The sequence below is a fragment of the Coregonus clupeaformis genome, chromosome 21 (assembly GCF_020615455.1).
Source record: "Coregonus clupeaformis isolate EN_2021a chromosome 21, ASM2061545v1, whole genome shotgun sequence".
In the NCBI taxonomy this organism is placed as follows: domain Eukaryota; kingdom Metazoa; phylum Chordata; class Actinopteri; order Salmoniformes; family Salmonidae; genus Coregonus; species Coregonus clupeaformis.
Window position 1 is genome coordinate 43,218,896 of NC_059212.1, and position 27,087 is coordinate 43,245,982.

At 45.8% G+C, this 27,087-nt stretch overlaps 2 protein-coding genes across 3 annotated transcripts in view; both read right to left on the bottom strand.

Annotated features, from left to right (window-relative positions):
* LOC121535541 (E3 ubiquitin-protein ligase RING2) overlaps positions 1-14,309 on the bottom strand; it is a 19,926-nt gene extending 5,617 nt beyond the window's left edge. For both annotated transcript variants that reach the window (XM_041842717.2, XM_041842716.2), the window contains exons 1-5: positions 14,259-14,309; positions 10,810-10,905; positions 6,294-6,454; positions 1,020-1,235; positions 386-485 (exon numbers count right to left, since the gene is read on the bottom strand). In XM_041842717.2, coding sequence (XP_041698651.1) covers positions 386-485; positions 1,020-1,235; positions 6,294-6,454; positions 10,810-10,896 — 564 coding nt within the window. In that variant the 5' untranslated portion in view covers positions 10,897-10,905; positions 14,259-14,309. The remainder of the gene's footprint in view (positions 1-385; positions 486-1,019; positions 1,236-6,293; positions 6,455-10,809; positions 10,906-14,258) is intronic.
* Positions 14,310-21,382: 7,073 nt separating this feature from the next.
* Positions 21,383-22,195, bottom strand: LOC121534489 (histidine-rich glycoprotein-like). The gene has a single exon (XM_041841080.1). It carries the CDS (start codon positions 22,193-22,195, stop codon positions 21,383-21,385), a length of 813 nt encoding a protein of 270 aa, XP_041697014.1.
* Between the last annotated feature and the right edge of the window lie 4,892 nt (positions 22,196-27,087).

Below are 27,087 nucleotides of genomic sequence, written 5' to 3' on the forward strand. Positions count from 1 at the left end.
ACGGGTGAGTAGGGGTGAGCACGGGTGAGTAGGGGTGAGCACGGGTGAGTAGGGGTGAGCACGGGTGAGTAGGGGTGAGCACGGGTGAGTAGGGGTGAGCACGGGTGAGTAGGGGTGAGCACGGGTGAGTAGGGGTGAGCACGGGTGAGTAGGGGTGAGCACGGGTGAGTAGGGGTGAGCACGGGTGAGTAGGGGTTGCAAAAAAACGGCTACTTTATCAAAAGTCTCAGGTTTTCAAGAAATCCTGGTTGGAGGATTCCGGATTTCCTGCTTTTTCCGTCCTGATTCTGGGAAAGTCCCAACCGGGATTTCTGATAAACCTGGGAATTTGGGGGAAGTTACCAGAATTTTGCAACCCTACGTGGGAGTGAAGGTGTGCTTGTACCTGGTTGGAGTGGACGGATGCGTTGCTGCAGTGGGAGGAGTCACCGTTGTCCTCCGCCCCGCTCCCGTTCTCCAGCTGGTGCTTCTTCCCCCGCTGCAGCCTGCAGTGACACCCAGTGGTGGGAGGAGGGAAGAGCAGAGAGAGGTCAGATTTAAATTCCATTTGATAAAGTAACATTCAATTTGACCATAGTTCTTGAAAACATGTTTTACATCATAGGGTAGGTTGTTGTGGTATTGGTCAGGAGACACCGGAATGGGCAAGCAGGAGAAGCAGTACAGTCAAGGCCTGTATGTTGATGCTGTGGGTCAGGAGTTAGGGGTTAAAGGTCAGGGGTCAGGGTACAGTACAGTCATGGCCTGTAAGTTGATGCTGTGGGTCAGGAGTTAGGGGTTAAAGGTCAGGGGTCAGGGTACAGTACAGTCATGGCCTGTATGTTGATGCTGTGGGTCAGGAGTTAGGGGTTAAAGGTCAGGGGTCAGGGTACAGTACAGTCATGGCCTGTATGTTGATGCTGTGGGTCAGGAGTTAGGGGTTAAAGGTCAGGGGTCAGGGTACAGTACAGTCATGGCCTGTATGTTGATGCTGTGGGTCAGGAGTTAGGGGTTAAAGGTCAGGGGTCAGGGTACAGTACCTGTTCATGGCCTGTATCTTGAGGCCCTCCTCGATGCTGTGGGACAGGGCCTGCTGGTTGTTGTGTTTGGAGATGCGGGCCAGAACCCTCTCCTGATGGGCCTCGTACTCATCTCTGCTGGGGTAGATCTTACTGATGAGGGCGTCAAAGTTAGGGTCCGGCCGCAGGGATCGTTTAGACACCAGCTTCTTTCTGCACGTAGGACATTCCTTGTTGCTGGGTAGAACAGACAGAGAGTTAGCACGCAGGGCATTCCTTGTTGCTGGGTAGAACAGACAGAGAGTTAGCACGTAGGGCATTCCTTGTTGCTGGGTAGAACAGACAGAGAGTTAGCACGTAGGGCATTCCTTGTTGCTGGGTAGAACAGACAGAGAGTTAGCACGTAGGGCATTCCTTGTTGCTGGGTAGAACAGACAGAGTTAGCACGTAGGGCATTCCTTGTTGCTGGGTAGAACAGACAGAGAGTTAGCACGTAGGGCATTCCTTGTTGCTAGGTAGAACAGACAGAGAGTTAGCACGTAGGGCATTCCTTGTTGCTGGGTAGAACAGACAGAGAGTTAGCACGTAGGGCATTCCTTGTTGCTGGGTAGAACAGACAGAGAGTTAGCACGTAGGGCATTCCTTGTTGCTGGGTAGAACAGACAGAGAGTTAGCACGTAGGGCATTCCTTGTTGCTGGGTAGAACAGACAGAGAGTTAGCACGTAGGGCATTCCTTGTTGCTGGGTAGAACAGACAGAGAGTTAGCACGTAGGGCATTCCTTGTTGCTGGGTAGAACAGACAGAGAGTTAGCACGTAGGGCATTCCTTGTTGCTGGGTAGAACAGACAGAGAGTTAGCACGTAGGACATTCCTTGTTGCTGGGTAGAACAGACAGAGAGTTAGACCTAGCTAACCCTTTTTATTTTACCTTTATTTTACCAGGCAGGTCAATAAAGAACAAATTCTTATTTCCAATGACGGCCCCCTTGTTCCCCAGGACATCAACCCTGTGTTCCCCAGGACATCAACCCTGTGTTCCCCGGGACATCAACCCTGTGTTCCCCGGGACATCAACCCTGTGTTCCCCGGGACATCAACCCTGTGGTCCCCGGGACATCAACCCTGTGTTCCCCGGGACATCAACCCTGTGTTCCCCAGGACATCAACCCTGTGTTCCCCGGGACATCAACCCTGTGTTCCCCAGGACATCAACCATGTGTTCCCCGGGACATCAACCCTGTGGTCCCCGGGACATCAACCCTGTGTTCCCCAGGACATCAACCCTGTGTTCCCCAGGACATCAACCCTGTGTTCCCCGGGACATCAACCCTGTGTTCCCCGGGACATCAACCCTGTGTTCCCCAGGACATCAACCCTGTGTTCCCCGGGACATCAACCCTGTGGTCCCCAGGACATCAACCCTGTGGTCCCCAGGACATCAACCCTGTGGTCCCCAGGACATCAACCCTGTGGTTGTGGTGGTGATGATGATTGTATTGGTCACATCCACGTGTTTAGCAGATGTTATTGCGTGTGTAGCGAAATGCTTGTGTTTCTAGCTCTGACAGTGCAGTACATCTAACAATTCACAACAATACACACAACCTACAAGTAAAATAATGGAATTAAGGAATATATAAATATTATAAATATTAGGACGAGCAATGTCGGAGTGGCATAGACTAAAATTATTTAGTGACCAGTGATTCCAAGTCTATGTATATAGAGGCAGCAGCCTCTAAGGTGCAGGGTTACGTAACCGGGTGGTAGCCGGCTAGTGATGGCTATTTAACAGTCTGATGGCCTTGAGATAGAAGCTGTTTTTCAGTCTCTCGATCCCAGCTTTGATGCACCTGTACTGACCTCGCCTTCTGGATGATAGCGGGGTGAACAGGCAGTGGCTCGGGTGGTTGTTGTCCTTGATTATCTTTTTGGCCTTCCTGTGACATCGGGTGCTGTAGGTGTCCTGGAGGGCCGGTAGTTTGCCCCCGGTGATGCATTGGGCAGACCGCACCACCCTCTGGAGAGCCCTGCAGTTGCGGGTGGTGCAGTTGCCATACCAGGCGGTGATTCAGCCCGACAGGATGCTCTCAATTGTGCATATGTAAAAGTGTGTGAGGGTTAAAGGTGCCTTCTTCACCACACTGTCTGTGTGGGTGGACTATTTCAGATCGTCAGTGATGTGTATGCTGAGGAACTTGAAGCTTTCCACCTGCTCCACAGCGGTCCCGTCGATGTGGATAGGGGCGTGCTCCCTCTGCTGTTTCCTGAAGTCCACGATCAGCTCCTTTGTTCTGTCGACATTGAGGGAGAGGTTATTTTCCTGGCACCACACTCCCAGAGCCCTCACCTCCTCCCTGTAGGCGGTCTCGTCATTGTTGGTAATCAGGCCTACTACTGTTGTGTCGTCTGCAAACTTGATGATTGAGTTGGAGGCGTGCTTGGCCACGCAGTCATGGGTGAACAGGGAGTACAGGAGGGGGCTGAGCACGCACCCTTGTGGGGCCCCAGTGTTGAGGATCAGCAAAGTGGAGGTGTTGTTTCCTACCTTCACCACCTGGGGACGGCCGTCAGGAAGTCCAGGACCCAGTTGCAGAGGGTGGGGTTCAGACCCAGGGCCCCGAGCTTAATGATGAGCTTGGAGGGTACTATGGTGTTGAAGGCTGAGCTATAGTCAATTAACAGCATTCTTACATAGGTAATCCTCTTGTCCAGATGGGATAGGGCAGTGTGCAGTGCGATGGCGACTGCATCGTCTGTGGATCTATTGGGGCGGTAAGCAAATTGAAGTGGGTCTAGGGTGTCAGGTAAGGTAGAGGTGATATGATCCTTAACTAGCCTCTCAAAGCACTTCATGTTGACAGAGGTGATAGTCATTTAGTTCAGTTACCTTTGCTTTCTTGGGTACAGGAACAGTGGTGGCCATCTTGAAGCATGCGGGGACAGCAGACTGGGAAAGGGAGAGATTGAATATGTCCGTAAACACTCCAGCCAGCTGGTCTGCGCATGCTCTGAGGACGCGGCTAGAGATGCCGTCTGGGCCGGCAGCCTTGCGAGAGTTAACACACTTAAACGTCTTACTCAATTCGGCCACGGAGAAGGAGAGGCCACAGTCCTTGGTAGTGGGCCGCGTCGGTGGCACTGTGTTATCCTCAAAGCGGGCGAAGAAGGTGTTTAGCTTGTCCGGAAGCAAGACGTCGGTTTCCGCGACGTGGCTGGTTTTCCCTTTGTAGTCCGTGATTGTCTGTAGACCCTGCCACATACGTCTCGTGTCTGAGCTGTTGAATTGCGACTCCACTTCGTCTCTGTACTGACGTTTTGCCTGTTTGATTGCCTTACGGAGGGAATAACTACACTGATTTTATTCGACCATATTCCCAGTCACCTTGCCATGGTTAAATGCGGTGGTTCGCGCTTTCAGTTTAGGGTAGGTTTTAATAGTCACAGTGGGCACAACATCACCGATACACTTCCTGATGAACTCAGTCACCGTATCAGTGTATTCGTCGATGTTATTCTCGGAGGCTACCCGGAACATATCCCAGTCCGCGTGATCAAAACAATCTTGAAGCGTGGATTCCGATTGGTCAGACCAGCGTTGAATAGTCCTTAGCACGGGTACTTCCTGTTTGAGTTTCTGCCTATAGGAAGGGAGGAGCAAAATGGAGTCGTGATCAGATTTGCCAAAGGGAGGGCGGGGGAGGGCCTTGTAGGCATCCCGGAAGTTGGAGTAGCAGTGGTAGAGTGTTTTAGCAGCGCGAGTACTACAGTCAATGTCTTTGGTTGCGTTTTCCTCAAATTTGCTTTGTTAAAATCCCCAGCTACAATAAAATGCAGCCTCAGGATATGGGGTTTCCAGTTTGCATAAAGTCCAGTAAAGTTCTTTGAGGGCCGTCGGGGTATCGGCTTGAGGGGGAATATACACGGCTGTGACTATAACCGAATTCTCTTTGGAGATAATACGGTCGGCATTTGATTGTGAGGTATTCTAGGTCAGGTGAACAGAAGGACTTGAGTTTCTGTATGTTATCACAATCACACCCGGAGAGTATTTTATTTCTGTCTGCGCGATATACTGAGAACCCAGCTGGCTGTATGGACAAAGACAGTATATCCCGAGAGAGACATGTTTCCGTAAAACAGAGTATGTTACAATCCCTGATGTCTCTCTGGAAGGAGATCCTCGCCCTGAGCTCGTCTACTTTATTATCCAGAGACTGAACATTAGCGAGTAATATACTCGGAAGCGGTGGATGGTGTGCACGCCTCCTGAGTCCGACTAGAAGTCCACTCCGAATACCTCTTCTCCGCCGGCAGAGAATCAGTTCAATTGTCCTGGGAGGTACGAACAAAGGATCCAATTCGGAAAAGTCGTATTCCGAGTCGTAATGCTGGTGAGTTACTGCTGCTCTGATGAGGTGATGATGATGGTGGTGATGTGGAGGATGTGGTGATTACGTATGATGATGATGCGGTGGTGGTGGTGATGATGATGTCATGTGTAACAAAAGTTATCTGCAGTCAATCAGGACTTTGATAAATACAAAAACACAGACAAAGTAATCAGTGTCTGAGACCAAACTAATAGATAGTAATCAGTGTCTGAGAGACCAAACTAATAGATAGTAATCAGTGTCTGAGAGACCAAACTAATAGATAGTAATCAGTGTCTGAGAGACCAAACTAATAGATAGTAATCAGTGTCTGAGACCAAACTAATAGATAGTAATCAGTGTCTGAGAGACCAAACTAATAGATAGTAATCAGTGTCTGAGAGACCAAACTAATAGATAGTAATCAGTGTCTGAGAGACCAAACTAATAGATAGTAATCAGTGTCTGAGACCAAACTAATAGATAGTAATCAGTGTCTGAGAGACCAAACTAATAGATCAACAGCAGCATGTCGTGTTGTTGCTTTTTGCTCAAACGGAGGAGAATCATATGAACATGTCGGAAGGTGGTCAGGGTTAGGGTCAGGGTTATGTTGGAAGGTGGTCAGGGTTAGGGTAAAGGCTACATAACATAATATAATAATTATCATAACATACCCTGATCTGACTGCAACGATGATGCAGTCAGCACAAGTAGTTGGGTTACTTTAATTCAGGGTAGGTTAGGTTACTTTAGGTTAGGTTACTTTAATTCAGGGTAGGTTAGGTTACTTTAGGTTAGGTTACTTTAATTCAGGGTAGGTTAGGTTATGTTACTTTAGGTTAGGTTACTTTAGGTCAGGGTAGGTTACTTTAGGTTAGGGTAGGTTAGGTTAATTCAGGGTAGGTTCGGGGTACATACCCTGATCTGAGGGCAGTGATGATGCAGTCAGCACAGAAGCGGTGCAGACACTCCTTGGTTGTCATGGTGTTCTTGAGCATGTCCAGACAGATCGGACACATCAGCTCACTGTGGAGGCTCCTGGGAGACACCGCTATCTCCAGCCCATCGGTGATGGCCTCCTGTACAGGGGGGGACACACAGATGAAAACATATACCTAACTCTGGTCCTATATATTGCATACCGTATATACAGTGCATTCGGAAAGTATTCAGACCCCTTGGCTTTTTCCATATTCTGTTACAGCCTTATTCTAAAATTGATTAAATCGTTTTTCTCCCCCTCAATCTACACACAATACCCCATAATGATAAAGCAAAAACAGGTTTTTAGAAATGTTTGCAAATGTATTAAAAATAAAAATAACAAATATCACATTTACATAAGTATTCAGACCCTTTACTCAGTACTTTGTTGAAGCACCTTTGGCAGCAATTACAGCTTTGAGTCTTCTTGGGTATGACGCTACAAGCTTGGCACATGTATTTGGGGAGTTTCTCCCATTCTTCTCTGCAGATCCTCTCAAGTTCTATCAGGTTGGATGGGGAGTGTCACTGCACAGCTATTTTCAGGTCTCTCCACAGATGTTCGATCGGGTTCAAGTCCGGGCTCTGGCTGGGCCACTCAAGGACATTCAGAGACTTGTCCCGAAGACACTGCTGCGTTGTCTTGGCTGTGTGCTTAGGGTCGTTGTCCTGTTGGAAGGTGAACCTTCGCCCCCAGTCTGAGGTCCTGAGCGCTCTGGAGCAGGTTTTCATCAAGGATCTCTCTGTACTTTGCTCCGTTCATCTTTCCCTCGATCCTGACTAGTCTCCCAGTCCCTGCCGCTGAAAAACATCCCCACAGCATGATGCTGCCACCACCATGCTTCACCGTAGGGATGGTGCCAGGTTTCCTCCAGACGTGACACTTGACATTCAGGCCAAAGAGTTCAATCTTGAATTCATCAGACCAGAGAATCTTGTTTCTCATGGTCTGAGAGTCCTTTAGGTGTCTTTTGGAAAACTCCAAGCGGGATGTCATGTGCCTTTTACTGAGGAGTGGCTTCCGTCTGGCCACTCTACAATAAAGGCCTGATTGGTGGAGTGCTGCAGAGATGGTTGTCCTTCTGGAAGGTTCTCCCATCTCCACAGAGGAACTCTGGAGCTCTGTCAGAGTGAGCATCGGGTTCTTGGTCACCTCCCTGACCAAGGCCCTTTTCCCCCAATTGATCAGTTTGGCCGGGCGGCCAGCTCTAGGAAGAGTCTTGGTGGTTCCAAACCTCTTCCATTTAAGAATGATGGGGGCCACTGTGTTCTTGGGGACCTTCAATGCTGCAGACATTTTTTGGTACCTTTCCCCAGATCTGTGCCTCGAAACAATCCTGTCTCTGAGCTCTAGGGACAATTACTTCGACCTCATGGCTTTGTTTTTGCTCTGACATGCACTGTCCACTGTGGGAACTTATATAGACAGGTGTGTGTCTTTCTAAATCATGTCCAATCAATTCAATTTACCACAGGTGGCCTCCAATCAAGTTGTAGAAACATCTCATGGATGATCAATGGAAACAGGATGCACCTGAGCTCGATTTCGAGTCTCATAGCAAAGGGTCTGAATACTTATGTAAATAAGGTTTTATTTTTTGTATTTTTTGTAATACATTTGCAAAAATGTCATAAAACCAGGTTTTGCTATGTCATTATGGGGTATTGTGTGTAGATTGATGAGGGGAAAAAAACTATTTAATCCATTTTAGAATAAGGCTGTAACGTACCAAACTGTGGAAAAAGTCAAGGGGTCTGAATACTTTCCGAATGCACTGTATGATGTAGAAATATACACACCACCACAAAAGGAAACAGGAGAGATTCACAAAGAACAAGTCATTCATTGTTTTCATGTTTAGATTCATACGGCGCCTCATCATCATCCACCTAAAGAAACCACTGAGTTTATTTCACTAAAAAGACAAAGGAAAAACTATGGAAGTTAATGTTTGAAACAGTAAATATGATCAGTTTAATGGTTCTCAGTTAACGTAACGTCTTCAGATTTCATAACTCCGTTTTACAAAAGGAATCAAAGAGTAGCCTTCCTGTAATATCCGGAATTATTGGCTAGCCTATGCTGTGATCAATACTGTATATGGGTGGTTATAGCCCTGAGTGCTGATTGGCTGAAAGCCATGGTATATGAGACCGTATACCACGGGTATGACAAAACATTTTTGTTACTGTTCTAATTACGTTAGTAACCAGTTTATAATAGCATTAAGGCACATCGGTGGTTTGTGGTATATGGCCAATATACCACGGCTAAGGGCTGTATCCAGGCACTCTGTGTTGCGTCGTGCATTAGAACAGCCTGTATCTGTGGTATATTGGACATATACCACAGCCTCTTGTGCTTATTGCTTAAGTAGAGCTGCTCCCCTCCTCAGAGGTCCTCCGCCAGCCAATCCAAGGCTATTATTGTGCTTCCATTGTGGGTGTGGTAGCGAAGCAACCTTTATTTGCATGCAATTAACATATATTAACACACATGACCATTTCTCCCGACAGCGCGCTGCATGAAACAGAGACGTGCTTCAGCCGCACCACGCCAAAAGAGCGACGGGGGCTGCCGAACTATCGTCTATGGTTTCAGACGGCACTGTCCCCGCTCTTCCAAAGAGAAAGAGACGCATTAGAGCGGTGTTTGAACCAGTCTACTGCCCCCTAGTGGTGGTGTTAGGCGTCTACAGCCATGTCAGGGCATAGACGAACCCTGTCTCTGAGCTACAGAGGACTCCACACTCTCAAATCTACATCATAAACTTTAAACTAAAAGTTAAAAGCAACCCTACCTGTGGAGTCCTCTGTAGCTCAGAGACAGAGAGGTGTTACATTAAAATGTGCTCCCCTACCTGTGGAGTCCTCTGTAGCTCAGAGACAGAGAGGTGTTACATTAAAATGTGCTCCCCTACCTGTGGAGTCCTCTGTAGCTCAGAGACAGAGAGGTGTTACATTAAATGTGCTCCCCTACCTGTGGAGTCCTCTGTAGCTCAGAGACAGAGAGGTGTTACATTAAATGTGCTCCCCTACCTGTGGAGTCCTCTGTAGCTCAGAGACAGAGAGGTGTTACATTAAATGTGCTCCCCCTACCTGTGGAGTCCTCTGTAGCTCAGAGACAGAGAGGTGTTACATTAAATGTGCTCCCCTACCTGTGGAGTCCTCTGTAGCTCAGAGACAGAGAGGTGTTACATTAAATGTGCTCCCCTACCTGTGGAGTCCTCTGTAGTTCAGAGACAGAAGTGTTACATTAAATGTGCTCCCCAACCTGTGGCGTCCTCTGTAGCTCAGAGACAGAGAGGTGTTACATTAAATGTGCTCCCCTACCTGTGGAGTCCTCTGTAGTTCAGAGACACAAGTGTTACATTAAATGTGCTCCCCTACCTGTGGAGTCCTCTGTAGCTCAGAGACAGAGAGGTGTTACATTAAATGTGCTCCCCTACCTGTGGAGTCCTCTGTAGCTCAGAGACAGAGAGGTGTTACATTAAATGTGCTCCCCTACCTGTGGAGTCCTCTGTAGCTCAGAGACAGAGAGGTGTTGCATTAAATGTGCTCCCCTACCTGTGGAGTCCTCTGTAGTTCAGAGACACAAGTGTTACTTTAAATGTGCTCCCCTACCTGTGGAGTCCTCTGTAGCTCAGAGACAGAGAGGTGTTACATTAAATGTGCTCCCTTACCTGTGGAGTCCTCTGTAGCTCAGAGACAGAGAGGTGTTACATTAAATGTGCTCCCCTACCTGTGGAGTCCTCTGTAGCTCAGAGACAGAGAGGTGTTACATTAAATGTGCTCCCCTACCTGTGGAGTCCTCTGTAGCTCAGAGACAGAGAGGTGTTACATTAAATGTGCTCCCCTACCTGTGGAGTCCTCTGTAGCTCAGAGACAGAGAGGTGTTACATTAAATGTGCTCCCCTACCTGTGGCGTCCTCTGTAGCTCAGAGACAGAGAGGTGTTACATTAAATGTGCTCCCCTACCTGTGGCGTCCTCTGTAGCTCAGAGACAGAGAGGTGTTACATTAAATGTGCTCCCCTACCTGTGGAGTCCTCTGTAGCTCAGAGACAGAGAGGTGTTACATTAAATGTGCTCCCCTACCTGTGGCGTCCTCTGTAGCTCAGAGACAGAGAGGTGTTACATTAAATGTGCTCCCCTACCTGTGGCGTCCTCTGTAGCTCAGAGACAGAGAGGTGTTACATTAAATGTGCTCCCCTACCTGTGGCGTCCTCTGTAGCTCAGAGACAGAGAGGTGTTACATTAAATGTGCTCCCCTACCTGTGGAGTCCTCTGTAGCTCAGAGACAGAGAGGTGTTACATTAAATGTGCTCCCCTACCTGTGGAGTCCTCTGTAGCTCAGAGACAGAGAGGTGTTACATTAAATGTGCTCCCCTACCTGTGGAGTCCTCTGTAGCTCAGAGACAGAGAGGTGTTACATTAAATGTGCTCCCCTACCTGTGGAGTCCTCTGTAGCTCATACAGACTGAGTTCCCATGTCTTACTGAGAGGTTGCACCCCATTGGTCTGCACTGTCTGCGTCATAGTCCCAATCTGGAATAAAAAACATTAGCGTCATTAAAATGGACCACACATCTCTCTCTCGCACGCTCTCACTCTAACAGTTTACTTTTGGTCAGCACCAAAAAAACTAAAACAACTATGTGCAGAAAAAACAAAAAACAGAGAAGCAATATAGGTAGATACATCCGATAGATAGCTAGGTAGATCAATCAGATAGATCGCTAGGTAGATCAATCCGATTGCTAGCTTGGTAGATCAATCCGATAGCTTGGTTGGTAGATCAATCCGATAGCTTGGTTGATTTGTTTTATTTTACCAGCTAAGTTGACTAAGAACATATTCTCATTTACAGCAACGACCTGGGGAATAGTTACAGGGGAGAGGAAGGGGGATGAATGAGCCAATTGGAAGCTGGGGATGATTAGGTGGCCATGATGGTATAAGGGCCAGATTGGGAACTTAGCCAGGACACCAGGGTTAACACCCCTACTCTTACAATAAGTACCATGGGATCTTTAGTGACCACAGAGAGTCAGGACACCTGTTTAACGTCCCATCCGAAAGACGGCACCCTACACAGGGCAATGTCCCCAATCACTGCCCTGGGGCATTGGGATATTTTATTTTAGACCAGAGGAAAGAGTGCCTCCTACTGGCCCTCCAACACCACTTCCAGCAGCATCTGGTCTCCCATCCAGGGACCTCCTACTGGCCCTCCAACACCACTTCCAGCAGCATCTGGTCTCCCATCCAGGGACCTCCTACTGGCCCTCCAACACCACTTCCAGCAGCATCTGGTCTCCCATCCAGGGACCTCCTACTGGCCCTCCAACACCACTTCCAGCAGCATCTGGTCTCCCATCCAGGGACCTCCTACTGGCCCTCCAACACCACTTCCAGCAGCATCTGGTCTCCCATCCAGGGACCTCCTACTGGCCCTCCAACACCACTTCCAGCAGCATCTGGTCTCCCATCCAGGGACCTCCTACTGGCCCTCCAACACCACTTCCAGCAGCATCTGGTCTCCCATCCAGGGACCGACCAAGACCAACCCTGCTTAGCTTCAGAGGCAAGCCAGCAGTGGGATGCAGGGTGGTATGCTGTCAGAATGATCATTACACAAGTGCACCTTGTGCTGGGGACAATAAAAGGCCACTCTAAAATGTGCAGTTTTGTCACACAACAGAATGCCACAGATGTGGATTACAGGCAACATCCGCACCGAGCTAAAGGCTAGAGCTACCGCTTTCAATGAGCGGGAAACTAATCCGGACGCTTATAAGAAATCCTGCTATGCCCTCAGACGAACCATCAAACAGGCAAAGCGTCAATACAGGACTAAGATTGAATCCTACTACACCGGCTCTGACGCTCGTCGGATGTGGCAGGGCTTGCAAACTATTACGGACTACAAAGGGAAACCCAGCCGCGAGCTGCCCAGTGACACAAGCCTACCAGACGAGCTAAATTACTTCTATGCTCGCTTCGAGGCAAGCAACACTGAAGCATGCATGAGAGCACCAGCTGTTCCGTACGACTGTGTGATCACGCTCTCCGTAGCCGATGTGTGCAAGACCTTTAAACAGGTTAACATTCACAAGGCCAGATGGATTACCAGGACGTGTACTCTGAGCATGTGCCGGCCAACTGGCAAGTGTCTTCACTGACATTTTCAACCTCTCCCTGACCGAGTCTGTAATACCTAAATGTTTCAAATAGACCACCATAGTCCCCGTGCCCAAGAATGCGAAGGTAACCTGCCTAAATGACTACCGCCCCGTAGCACTCACGTCGGTAGCCATGAGAATTGAATGTTTATTTCTCTACCATAAACCGCCTCCAACGTCGTTTTAGAGAATTTGGTCGTATGTCCAACTGGCCTCACAACCGCAGACCACGTGTAACCACGCCAGCCCAGGACCTCCCCAGACCACGTGTAACCAGGCCAGCCCAGGACCTCCCCAGACCACGTGTAACCACGCCAGCCCAGGACCTCCCCAGACCACGTGTAACCACGCCAGCCCAGGACCTCCCCAGACCACGTGTAACCAGGCCAGCCCAGGACCTCCCCAGACCACGTGTAACCACGCCAGCCCAGGACCTCCCCAGACCACGTGTAACCACGCCCAGCCCAGGACCTCCCCAGACCACGTGTAACCACGCCCAGCCCAGGACCTCCCCAGACCCACGTGTAACCACGCCAGCCCAGGACCTCCCCAGACCACGTGTAACCACGCCAGCCCAGGACCTCCCCAGACCACGTGTAACCACGCCAGCCCAGGACCTCCCAGACCACGTGTAACCACGCCAGCCCAGGACCTCCCCAGACCACGTGTAACCACGCCAACACAGGACCTCCACATCTGGCTTCTTCACCTGCAGGATAGTCTGAGACCAGCCACCCGGACAGCTGATGAAACTGAGGAGTATTTCTGTCTGGCCTTTTGTGGGGAAAAACTCATTCTGATTGGCTGGGCCTGGCTCCCCAGTGGGTGGGGCCACCAATAGCAGCGTCCCTCCCCAGTCATGTGGAATCCATAGATTAGGGCCTAATTTATTCATTTCACTTGACTGATTTCCTTAAATGAACTGTAACTCAGTAAAATCTCTGAAATTGTTGCGTTTATATTTTTGTTCAGTATAGATGGCTAGGTAGATACATTAATATGATCATCAGGGAACAACTGGAAAACAAAAATAACCTCAACGTGGTAATAGTTGTCATATCAATGTTTGTTTTGACAGCAATCTGATGGTTTGACAGCCAACTACTGTAGGGTTCCTGTTTTGCCTCCAAAGCACATTCATTAGTTAGCTACCCTGAGTAACGTTACATTCACACCAAATGTCAATGAATACTAACTATATTTTGGGAGGCAACTGTTCTAAACATTTGTTGTATTTTATATTTCCAGTTTCATGTCCCAGACATTGGACCAACACCACAGTATTAACAGAACTAGCCAGTTGGCTTCCCCCCATTCGTCTTTGTGTAGGATTCAGGCTGCGTGCTACAGATGTGCGCATACCGAATCGCCTGGAGAAAATCTGCCTTTGCCTTTAACATGCTCAATTGTAATCGTGTTTATAAATCATATGTATGCGCATAAAGAGAAAACACTTTATGTGCATATTATTCTGCACTGTCACTAGAAAGAAACAGACAGGCTAGAAAGAAAGAAACAGACAGGCTAGCTAGCTAGCTAACGTTAGAGCTGTGACGAAGCCTCACGACCCAATCAACGATGCACTAATATAGAAGCAATCAATTCTTCAATGTACCATTAGATGGTCAACCCCTGTTTTATCGTTACTGTATGCTTCTAGCTACGAAGCTGAAAAACGATCAGATGTTACCAAAACGTGTTTGTTTATGTACTTACGTGTTGTGGATACAGACGAAGCAGACCAGTATTCTGCCAGCAGCACAAACATTGACGTCACTTTGTATGGTAATGAGGAATCATTCAAAATAAAAGCCCGTATTTCAAAACGCATAAATGTGGATAACTAATTCAAAATATATTTCATTTCAATCAATGTCCATTTTTATTGTGCTTATAAGCAAATGCAAGAAGGAATTTACGGAACCAATTACAAATATGTTTCTAAAAACATTTTTTTAACCACTATTGAAAATTACAATGTCCAGATTGGTATGTTCACAACATTGGACTGCAGAGAAACAACTATTCTACATGATGAGGTAAAAGTGGGGTTGGAAATACTCAGCATCTAATCAAAATATATTTTATATTTGAGATTCTTCCAATAGCCACCCTTTGCCTTGATGACAGCTTTGCACACTATTGGCACTCTCTCAACCTTATTGTAAAATGTCACTGTAGAGCCCCAAGTCCCTCTCAAACTGCCTCAGAGAGCTCCTTTGTTCCACCCCCCTCCCCATACACGCGGAGACCGGCTCAATCGGTGCCTCCAGTGATGCTATCTCTTTCATTGTTACCCAACGCTTAGGTTTACCTCCACTGTACTCATATCCTTCCATATCCTTGTCTGTACATAATGCCCTGAATCTATTCTACAACGCCCGGAAATCTGCCCCCTTTAGTCTCTGTACCCAACGCACTAGAAGACCAGTTCTTAAAGCCTTTAGCCGTATCCTTATTCTAGTCCTCCTCTGTTCCTCTGGTGATGTAGAGGCTAACCCAGGCCCTGCAGCCCCCAGTATCACTCCTACTCCCCAGGAGCTATCATTTGTTGACTTCTGTAACCGTAAAAGCATTGGCTTTTTGCATGTTAACATCAGAAGCCTCCTCCCTAAGTTTGAGTTATTCACTGCGTTAGCACACTCTGCCAACCCTGATGTTCTAGCAGTGTCTGAATCCTGGCTTAGGAAGGCCACCAAAAATTCAGACATTTCCATCCCCAACTACAACATTTTCCGTCTAGATAGAACTGCCAAAGGGGGTGGAGTTGCAATCTACTGTAGAGATAGCCTGCAGAGCTCTATCATACTATCCAGGTCTGTGCCCAAACAGTTTGAGCTTCTACTTCTAAAAATCCACCTTTCCAGAAATAAGTCTCTCACTGTTGCCGCTTGCTACCGACCCCCCCTCAGCCCCCAGCTGTGCCCTGGACACCATATGTGAATTGATTGCCCCCATCTATCCTCAGAGTTCGTACTGCTTGGTGACCTAAACTGGGATATGCTTAACACCCCGGCCATCCTACAATCTAAACTAGATGCCCTCAATCTCACACAAATTATCAAGGAACCTACCAGGTACAACCCTAAATCCGTAAACATGGGCACCCTCATAGATATCATCCTGACTAACTTACCCTCTAAATACACCTCCGCTGTCTTCAACCAGGATCTCAGCGATCACTGCCTTATTGCCTGCGTCCGTAACGGGTCCGTGGTCAAACGACAACCCCTAATCACTGTCAAACGCTCCCTAAAACACTTTAGCGAGCAGGCCTTCCTAATTGACCTGGCCCAGGTATCCTGGATGGATATCGATCTCATTCTGTCAGTAGAGGATGCCTGGATGTTCTTTAAAAGTGCTTTCCTCTCAATTTTAAATAAGCATGCCCCATTCAAAAAATTCAGAACTAAGAACAGATATAGCCCCTTGTTCTCCTCAGACTTGACTGCCCTTGACCAGCACAAAAACATCCTGTGGCGTACTGCATTAGCATCGAATAGCCCCCGCGATATGCAACTTTTCAGGGAAGTTAGGAACCAATATACACAAGCAGTTAGGAAAGCAAAGGCTAACTTTTTCAAACAGAAATGTGCATCCTGCAGCACTAACTCCAAAATGTTTTGGCACACTGTAAAGTCCATGGAGAATAAGAGCACCTCCTCCCAGCTGCCCACTGCACTGAGGCTAGGAAACACTATCACCACCGATAAATCTACAATCATCGAGAATTTTAACAAGCATTTTGCTACAGCTGGCCATGCTTTCCACCTGGCTACCACTACCCCGGTCACCAGCTCTGCACCCTCCGCTGCAACTTGCCCATGCCCCCCGCTTCTCCTTCACACAAATTCAGACAGCTGATGTTCTGAAAGAGCTGCAAAATCTGGAACACTACAAATCATCTGGGCTAGACAATCTGGACCCTTTCTTTCTAAAATTAGCAGCCGAAATTGTTGCAACCCCTATTACTAGCCTGTTCAACCTCTCTTTCGTAACGTCTGAGATCCCCAGAGATTGGAAAGCTGCCGCGGTCATCCCCCTCTTCAAAGGGGTGACACTCTAGATCCATCCTGCCCTGCCTTTCGAAAGTTTTTGAAAGCCAAGTTAACAAACAGATCACTGACCATTTCGAATCACACCGTACCTTCTCCGCTATGCAATCCGGTTTCCAAGCTGGTCATGGGTGCACCTCAGCCACGCTCAAGGTCCTAAACGATATTGTAACCACGATCGATAATAGATAGTACTGTGCAGCCGTCTTCATCGACCTGGCCAAGGCTTTTGACTCTGTCAACCACCGCATTCTTATTGGCAGACTAAATAGCCTTGGTTTCTCAAATGACTGCCTCGCCTGGTTCACCAACTACTTCTCAGATAGAGTTCGATGTGTCAAATCGGAGGGCCTGTTGTCTGGACCTATGGCAGTCTCTATGGGTGTGCCACAGGGTTCAATTATTGGACCGACTCTTTTCTCTGTGTATATCAATGATGTCGCTCTTGTTGCTGGTGATTCTCAGATCCACCTCTACGCAGACGACACCATTTTGTATACATCTGGCCCTTCATTGGACACTGTGTTAACAAACCTCCAAACGAGCTTCAATGCCATACAACACTCCTTCTGTAGCCTCCAACTGCTCTTAAACACTAGTAAAACTAAATGCATGCTCTTCAACCGAACGCTGCTGGCACCCGCCCACCCGACTAGAATCACTACTCTCGACGGGTCTGACCTAGAGTATGTGGACAACTACAAATACCTAGGTGTTTGGTTAGACTGTAAACTCTCCTTCCAGACTCACATTAAGCATCTCCAATCAAAAGTTAGATCTAGAATCTGCTTCCTATTTTGCAACAAAGCCTCCTTCACTCATGCTGCCAAACATGCCCTCGTAAAACTGACTATCCTACCGATCCTTGACTTCGGCGATGTCATTTACAAAATAGCCTCCAACACTCTACTCAGCAAATTGGATGTAGTCTATCACAGTGCCATCCGTTTTGTCACCAAAGCCCCATATACTACCCACCACTGTGACCTGTACGCTCTTGTTGGCTGGCCCTCACTACATATTCGTTGCCAAACCCACTGGCTCCAGGCCATCTATAAATCACTGCTAGGCAAATCCCCGCCTTATCTTAGCTCATTGGTCACCATAGCAATACCCACCCGTAGTATGCGCTCCAGCAGGTATATCTCACTGGTCATCCCCAAAGCCAACACCTCCTTTGGCCGCCATTCCTTCCAGTTCTCTGCTGCAAAATCCTGGAACGAACTGCAAAAATCTCTGAAGCTGGAGACTCTTATCTCCCTCACTAACTTTAAGCATCAGTTGTCAGAGCACCTTACCGATCACTGCACCTGTACACAGCCCATCTGAAATTAGCCCACCCAACTACCTCATCCCTATATTGTTATTTATTTTGCTCATTTGTACCCCAGTATCTCTATTTGCACATCATCTCTTCCACATCTATCATTCCAGTGTTAATACTAATTGTAATTATTTTGCACTATGGCCTATTTATTGCCTTACCTCCATAACTTGCTACATTTGCACACACTGTATATATATTTTCTATTTTCTGTTGTATTTTTGACTTTATGTTTTGTTTTACCCCATATGTAACTCTGTGTTGTTGTTTTTAATCGCACTGCTTTGCTTTATCTTGGCCAGGTCGCAGTTGTAAATGAGAACTTGTTCTCAACTGGCTTACCTGGTTAAATAAAGGTTAAATAAAAAACCATCTTCACCTGGAATGCTTTTCCAACGGTCTTGAAGGAGTTCCCACATATGCTGAGCACTTGTTGGCTGCTTTTCCTTCACTCTGCGGTCCAACTCATCCCAAACCATCTCAATTTGGTTGAGGTCGGGGGATTGTGGAGGCCAGGTCATCTGATGCAGCACTCCATCACTCTCCTTCTTGGTAAAATAGCCCTTACACAGCCTGGAGGTGTGTTGGGTCATTGTCCTGTTGAAAACAAATGACAGTCCCACTAAGCACAAACTAGATGGGATGGCGTATCGCTGCAGAAAGCTGTGGTAGCCATGCTGGTTAAGTGTGCCTTGAATTCTAAATAAATCACAGACATCAGCAAAGCACCCCCACACCATAACACCTCCTGCTCCATGCTTTATGGTGGGAAATACACAAGCGGAGATCATCCATTCACCACACTGGTTGGAACCAAAAATCTCAAATTTGGACTCCAGACCAAAGGACACATTTCCAAATGTATATATATATATTTTTTTTTACAATACAAAACATACAAACGACAGCATAAAGATGCACACAAACATCAATGACATCACACCTGCCCAGACCCACCTGCTCACACCCCCACCCCCACCCCCACTCTCCACCACCTGCCCAGACCCACCTGCTCCCACCCCCATCATCACTCTCCACCACCTGCCCAGACCCACCTGCTCACACCCCCACCCCCACTCTCCACCACCTGCCCAGACCCACCTGCTCACACCCCATCCCCAGCATCACTCTCCACCACATGGCCTCAAACTGCACCATTTTGTTTCTCTCTGTCACCCACTTTCAACATTTAGATAATAAAGCATTTCACCTTTTCCATTGTGTTAATGATGGAAGATTGGTTGATTTCCAGTTTAAGTATATGTTTTTTTTTCTCAAGATGATTGAGGAGAAAAGTATGGTCCAACCCATCAGGTATCTCATATGCCATGTCTTGAAATATGCAGACAGACGGATTAAAAGTACATTTCCATTGTAATACTTCTGACAGCAAACTTTCTAACTCCGCCCTTAACTTTTGGAATGTATAACATTTCCATTATTAGTTTTACACTTAAGACATGACTCTGCCGTTGTGCTGTAGAATTTGGGAATGATGTCTCTTGTATAATAAAATCTATACATTAGTTTATACGGTATTAAGCACATATTTTCGTTAACTGTAATTTCGTCTTGCGCCAGTTCTTACGTCTTGGTTCCAATAGTTCATATTTTACTCTGATGTCCAAAAGATTTTAAATCGAAATTTCGTAATATGAAACTTTTAAGTTGCATGTATTTGAAATATCTTCATTGGTCTGTCCAAAATTGCTTTTTAATTCTGTAATGTAAACGAATGTATTTCCTGTTACCAAGCTATTCATGGTTTCTATACCTTTAGTTTTTATTGGTGAATTCTGAAAAGCTATCCAAGGATTGTTCCATAGGGTTGTGTTTTAAGGGAGTGATATTGGTTCTTGTAGAATATGTTTCATTTTTCTTCCATATTGTGTCTTAACTATTACGTTGTTTAACCTCTACGGGATCGGTGTCCCGTATACGGGACGGTTGAGCTAACATGCGCTAATGTGATTAGCATGACTGTTGTAAGTAACAGCAAACTTTCCAGGACATAGACATGTCTTATATTGGCAGAAAGGTTAAATTCTTGTTCATCTAACTGCACTGTCCAATTTACAGTAGATATTACAGTGAAAAAAGACCATGCTATTTTTTGAGGAGAGTGCACAACAACAAAAAACGTATCACGGCAACTGGTTTGATACATTCACCTCTGAAGGTAAATAATGTACTTACATTCAGTAATCTTGCTCTGATTTGTCATCCTAAGGGTCCCAGAGATCAAATGTAGCATAGTTTTGTTTGATAAAATCAATTTTTATATTCAAATGTAGGAACTGGGTTCTACAGTTTGAACCCCTGCTGTCTCTGGCTCCACACCCTCCCCACCCGGCCATCTAGATGTGTGAAAGTTAGTGTATACGCTAATGATCCATCATGTATGACATTCCTGTGAGTGTGTAAACTTACAATTTGTATTACCATATCATTTTTGTATGTTCTCTATAGTTATGTACTTGAAAATATGTAAATTGACCAATAGTCCAGTATTGCAATGCTTCACTGGATCAATCTGAAACTTTGCACACACACTGCTGCCATCTGGTCCTCTGTAGCTCAATTGGTAGAGCATGGCGCTTGTAACACCAGGGTAGTGGGTTCGATCCCCGGGACCACCCATACGTAAAAATGTATGCACACATGACTGTAAGTCTCTTTGGATAAAAGCGTCTGCTAAATGGCATATTATTATTATTATTTATCTAGTGGCCAAAATCTGAATTGCGCCTAAACTGCAATATTATATTGTGGCCTTTCTCTTGCATTTCAAAGATGATGGAACAGAAAAATAAATAGAAAACGCATGTTTTTATGTTTTGTATTATCTTTTACCAGATCTAATGTGTTATATTCTCCTACATTAATTTCACATTTCCACAAACTTCAAAGTGTTTCCTTTCAAATGGTATCAAGAATATGCATATCCTTGCTTCAGGTCCTGAGCTACAGGCAGTTAGATTTGGGTATGTCATTTTAGGCGAAAAGTGAAAAAAAGGGTCCGATCCTTAAAGAGGTTTGTGTTATTAGCTTTATACTTTGAAAATAGAAACGTGAAAATATTCTGGCGATGAGCATGCGCATCTTCAATATGTATCCATTGTTCCTCTTTAGTGCATTTAACTATATGTCCCAAGTAAAAGCCTTGGGTAGCAAGCTGATGCAATTCCATGTCCGGAAGGTTAAAACCCCCCTCAGACTGAGGACGATGTAAAACCTTCCTTTTTATTCTATGAGTTTTATTCTCCCATTAAGACTGAGTATACTTCGGTCTTCGGTGGGGTAATTAGTATGACTGAGAATAAATATACAACCTTTGGGAGCCGTGCCATTCTGAAGACGTTTATTCTACCTGTTAGATGTATGGGAAGATAGTTCCATTTAATTAGATCTGCTTTCATATTGTTGAGTAATGGAATAAAGTTATCTTCATATATCTGTTGTCACTTATTAAGCGTCCTAAGTATGTAATGTTTGTTGTGGTGGATGTGGCAATGCATGGGGTTGGGGTGGATGTGGCAATGCATGGGGTTGTGGTGGATGTGGCAATGCATGGGGTTGTGGTGGATGTGGCAATGCATGGGGTTGTGGTGGATGTGGCAATGCATGGGGTTGGGGTGGATGTGGCAATGCATGGGGTTGTGGTGGATGTGGCAATGCATGGGGTTGTGGTGGATGTGGCAATGCATGGGGTTGGGGTGGATGTGGCAATGCATGGGGTTGTGGTGGATGTGGCAATGCATGGGGTTGTGGTGGATGTGGCAATGCATGGGGTTGTGGTGGATGTGGCAATGCACGGGGTTGTGGTGGATGTGGCAATGCATGGGGTTGTGGTGGATGTGGCAATGCATGGGGTTGTAGTGGATGTGGCAATGCATGGGGTTGTGGTGGATGTGGCAATGCATGGGGTTGTGGTGGATGTGGCAATGCATGGGGTTGTGGTGGATGTGGCAATGCATGGGGTTGTGGTGGATGTGGCAATGCATGGGGTTGTGGTGGATGTGGCAATGCATGGGGTTGTGGTGGATGTGGCAATGCATGGTGTTGTGGTGGATGTGGCAATGCATGGGGTTGTTGTGGCTGTGACAATGCATGTGGTTGTGGTGGATGTGGCAATGCATGGGGTTGTGGTGGATGTGGTAATGCATGGGGTTGTGGTGGATGTGGCAATGCATGGGGTTGTGGTGGATGTGGCAATGCATGGGGTTGTGGTGGATGTGGCAATGCATGGGGTTGTGGTGGATGTGGCAATGCATGGGGTTGTTGTGGATGTGACAATTTTATGGAAAACAGTCAGACGGTAGTAGTTGTTGTGTTTATGGAAAACAGTCAGACGGTAGTAGTAGTAGTAGTAGTTGTGTTTCTGGATGCTTATTCTCTAAAACAGTCAGACCGTAGTAGTAGTAGTAGTAGTTGTGTTTCTGGATGCTTATTCTCTAAAACAGTCAGACCGTAGTAGTAGTAGTAGTAGTTGTGTTTCTGGATGCTTATTCTCTAAAACAGTCAGACGGTAGTAGTAGTAGTAGTAGTTGTGTTTCTGGATGCTTATTCTCTAAAACAGTCAGACGGTAGTAGTAGTAGTAGTTGTTGTGTTTCTGGATGCTTATTCTCTAAAACAGTCAGACCGTAGTAGTAGTAGTAGTAGTTGTGTTTCTGGATGCTTATTCTCTAAAACAGTCAGACCGTAGTAGTAGTAGTAGTAGTTGTGTTTCTGGATGCTTATTCTCTAAAACAGTCAGACCGTAGTAGTAGTAGTAGTAGTTGTGTTTCTGGATGCTTATTCTCTAAAACAGTCAGACCGTAGTAGTAGTAGTAGTAGTTGTGTTTCTGGATGCTTATTCTCTAAAACAGTCAGACCGTAGTAGTAGTAGTAGTAGTTGTGTTTCTGGATGCTTATTCTCTAAAACAGTCAGACCGTAGTAGTAGTAGTAGTAGTTGTGTTTCTGGATGCTTATCGGTAGTAGTAGTAGTAGTAGTAGTAACAGTCTTATTAGAGGGCAATGCTAATACTCTTTTTCATAATGGCAAGCGAGACTATTTTTTTTACTTATCAGAGAGGAAATTACTTAATTGAAAGAAGTTAAGGTTTGAAGCTTGAAGAATACAGCAGACTGATGAAATGCAGCTATATGCGTAAAAATGAAATGAATTTAATGCAGTGGTGGGCACCAATATTTATATTTATCGATATAAGAAAGACAGCTGCCTTGAGATCATTGACAAGATCCTCCCGTGTAGTTCTGGGCTGATTCCTCACAGGTGTCTTTTATACAGGTAACAAACTGAGATTAGGAGCACTCCCTTTAAGAGTGTGCTCCTAATCTCAACTTGTTACCTGTATAAAAGACACCTGGGAGCCAGAAATCTTTCTGATTGAGAGGGGGTCATATACTTATTTCCCTCATTAAAATGCAAATCAATTTATAACATTTTTGACATGTGTTTTTCTGGATTTTTTTGTTGTTATTCTGTCTCTCACTGTTCAAATAAACCTACCATTAAAATTATAGACTGATCATGTCTTTGTCAGTGGGCAAACGTACAAAATCAGCAGGGGATCAAATACTTTTTTCCCTCACTGTAACATGAAAACAGCCTAACCAGCTCTGCTAGGGCGAGTAAAATGGTCAGAGTGAGGTGTCCTCTCATTTGTGTCTGGAAGTAGCTAGCAAGCTAGCCAGTTAGCTTGGGTGCTTGACGCCGTTGTGAGGTCAGAACGCTTGGATCAACCCTACTCCTCGGCCAGATCGTCCAGTGTGCTCTCTGAACGCTCCGAGAGCCAAACGCTCTGAATTTACGAATGGACAATATGACAACGCTCTGGATTTGTGCACTCTGGCACTCCAGATTGAATTTACGAACACACCCGAAATCGTAAAAGTCATTTGTTATGCTAGCAAGCTAGCAAGAGGTTGCATAGCAACAGTATCAACTTCCGGTAGACAGGCGAAGTGCTAGTACGCTCAACTGAAAGGATACCGTTCGTTTACGGTATACTATGAAATAATAGCATACAGTATGTAGTATATACTCATTAAGTATGTAGTATACAGTATGTTAGTATGGGTATTCGAACACAGCTCATGTCTTTGCAGGGGGACTCTTATTGAAATAAATATATAATCTGCGATCTTGCTGCTAGGAAAATGGTATACAACCAGAGATATTAGAAAAGGAGAAGAGAAGAATCTGAACGGAGAAATGTATACCGCTCCGCCCAGCAGACTGTCGACCAATCGTGTTCACGGTGTCATGCTGCGTCACGCAGTTGCTAAGCTAATTGTCACGCAATCCCTTCTAAAAGTCAGGGTATGAGTCGAGAATCCTGCCAATTTTCCTCGAAAGTACGAAATGTGGCGATTTCACAGCTATACGTTATTACAGAGAACAAGTTAACTATCTAAAATCCTTGAAAATATTTGTAATGTTGAACTTCTTGTTCACGTAATTCGTGCTCATGTTGGGTTTTTGTGCTAGCGCCCAATTGACTCCCATTGACTCCTTGAAGGAGAAATGTCCTTGTCGGAATTTACCCAGAATGCACTGTGCGGTCCATTGACAATGTACGGGCAACGTACACCGTGGCCGTTAATATTATCAAATGGAGTTTCCCATCTCTTCAAAAGTATATCTGATAAGACCCTGACTGCGGGTTGTGACTAGAGGGAGTACAGCTATAACCGGAAGTGACTTTTCGTAGCAGGTTAGGAGTGATTTTTTTTTGTAGCTAACCCTAACTCTTTTCCTAACCTTAACCTAACTCTTCTAATATGCCACGTTAATTCTCCTAACCTGCTACGAAAAAGTAACTTCCGGTCGTAGCTGTACTCCATCTAGTCACATGTAGGGTGTGTTCCTAAATTCACTCTGGAGTGCCAGAGTGCACTCTGGGCGTTCATAAATTAAGAGCTAGTCAAATTGTCCGTTTGTAAATTCCAACCCAACCCAAATTCAGAGCGTTTAGAGAGCACACTGGACGCTCTGGCCGAGGAGTAGGGTTGATCCGATCGTTCTGACCTCACAACGGCAGTCAGGCACCCAAGCTAATTGGATAAAGTTGGCTAGCTTGCTAGCTACTTCCAGACACAAATAAGAGGACACCTCAATCTGACAATTTTACTCGCCCTAGCAGAGGTGGTTAGGCTGTTTTTCTCATGTTGTCTAGAGCGTTGGTGACTGTACCTGTGCTGCTGGCAACGATTTAATTACATTTTTTGCAGACGTTTACTGACACCGGTCATATTCAACAGGTGTTGGGCGTTCATAAATAGGCCTACATCAGTTATTCTGCGCTCTGGCGACTCTCTCTCAGACCAGAGTGTCCTAAAATCGTAGATCGCCAGGGTGAATTTACGAATGCATCCATAGTCAGAACACAGCCAGCGCATTCTGGCGATTTCTATATGGTGGATTTTGGCATCGCAGTGGAGCTTGGGAAACGTAGGCATGAAGCCCCAAAAAAATACATTGCAAAAATGAGCCCCTCAAATTCTTGTTATGCTACAGCTCAAGGTTGTCTGTTTTAAGGATGCTTCCCAAAACACCACGCAGAGAGAACAGTCGGTAAGTGCGTTGCTGGAGCGTTTGTCGATACTGATGCTTGGCTCAAAAGAAAGGCAGCGCTGCTCTAGGGTCAGCTTTCTCAATTCAAATCTTACCTTAACATTATTTCACAATACTGACGATGGATCAGCTCCTAGAGTGATATTATCACCTAATGGCTGCAAATATTGAGGCAGCTTAAGCTATTCTAATGCTTAGGGTGAATTCGTAATAAATGGGACTGCTTATATTTGTCCTGTTTGTAACCTGTGAAATGGAAATGTGTTTTTTGCCCTCGGAGAGTGGCCGCCGCCAGGGATCCACCATTATTGATGGCAATAACCTGTAACCTCTTTTGAAATCTATCCAACATATTAGGCCACATTTTTTATTTATTTTTTGCAGATGCTCTTATCCAGAGCAACTTACAGTAGTGAGTACATACATTTTCATACTGGCCCCCTGTGGGAATCAAACCCACAACCCTGGCGTTGCAAGCGCCATGCTCTGCAAACTGAGCTACACGGGATGTGATACATTTTCTGAAATCTTCATGATGTTTAGGCTAATTATCACACAAAAAACCAAATATATATACTGGTATCTAATGCCGCATCCAAAACAACTTGGAACGTGAAAAAAAGGAGCTCTGACTGGGAAAAAAACGTTTTGAATGGTCATCCAACTGGTAATTCCAACTCGGGAACTCTGAACCTGAAGATCATTGACGTCATGATTTGACCTCGTTTTTTGCCTAAGTTCCCAGTTGTCTTGCCGCATTCAAAATAACTGGGACCTCGGAGATCTCCAACTTCTGACTTCAGTGCGTTCAAGACAACTGGGAACTCGTGAAAAAACGAGCTCTGACTTGGAAAAATATTTTGAATGGCCATCCAACTCAGAATTCCAAGTCGGGAACTCTGGCATTTTTCTAGAGCCTTCTAGACTTTCCGATCTGAAAATCAGGTGATGTCATGCCTATGGCCTACTTTATTTATATTTTAATGCAGTCATCTCGGTTTTCATTTGAAGCATCTTTGTAGACTATATATGTTGCTTGTTTGTATCAATTGCAAAGACATTGGCAACTGTAAGCTATTATTAGTCAACTTTGTTCTGAAGTGATCAGCGGTCACAGAGTGATGATAAATCATGTGATTTTATGTTTAGCGGAGAACTTCTGTGTATAAAGTGAAGCGGGAGAGGAGAAAAGCATCTAACGACGCACTGGGAACTCAGAACTCGGAGCTCGGAAATCTCCCCCGACATCAGTGCGTTCGTGACAATTGGGAATTTTGGGAAAAATCGTTTTGAAAGGTCATCCAACTCGGAATTCCAACTCGGGAACTCGGGCCTCTTTCTAGAGCTCCGACTTTCCGACCTGAAGATCACTGACTTCATGATTTGATATGACCTCGCATTTTTCCGAGTTCCCAGTTATCTTGAAAGGACCATTAGCTGTTCTACGAATGGTCTGGTCTGAGATTACGAGCGTTTTCAAGTGTAACGTTAATAACAATGATTTTGGGGAAAAAGCTCGGAGATTTAAAGATGCTCCTATGAAGATTCTAACGATGAACTTAGCCTTAAAATGTTTTTGGGAAAC

Coding starts and splice junctions, on each gene's coding strand:
- LOC121534489 (XM_041841080.1), bottom strand. CDS start 22,195: ATGCATTGCCACATCCACCACAACCCCATGCATTGCCACATCCACCAC.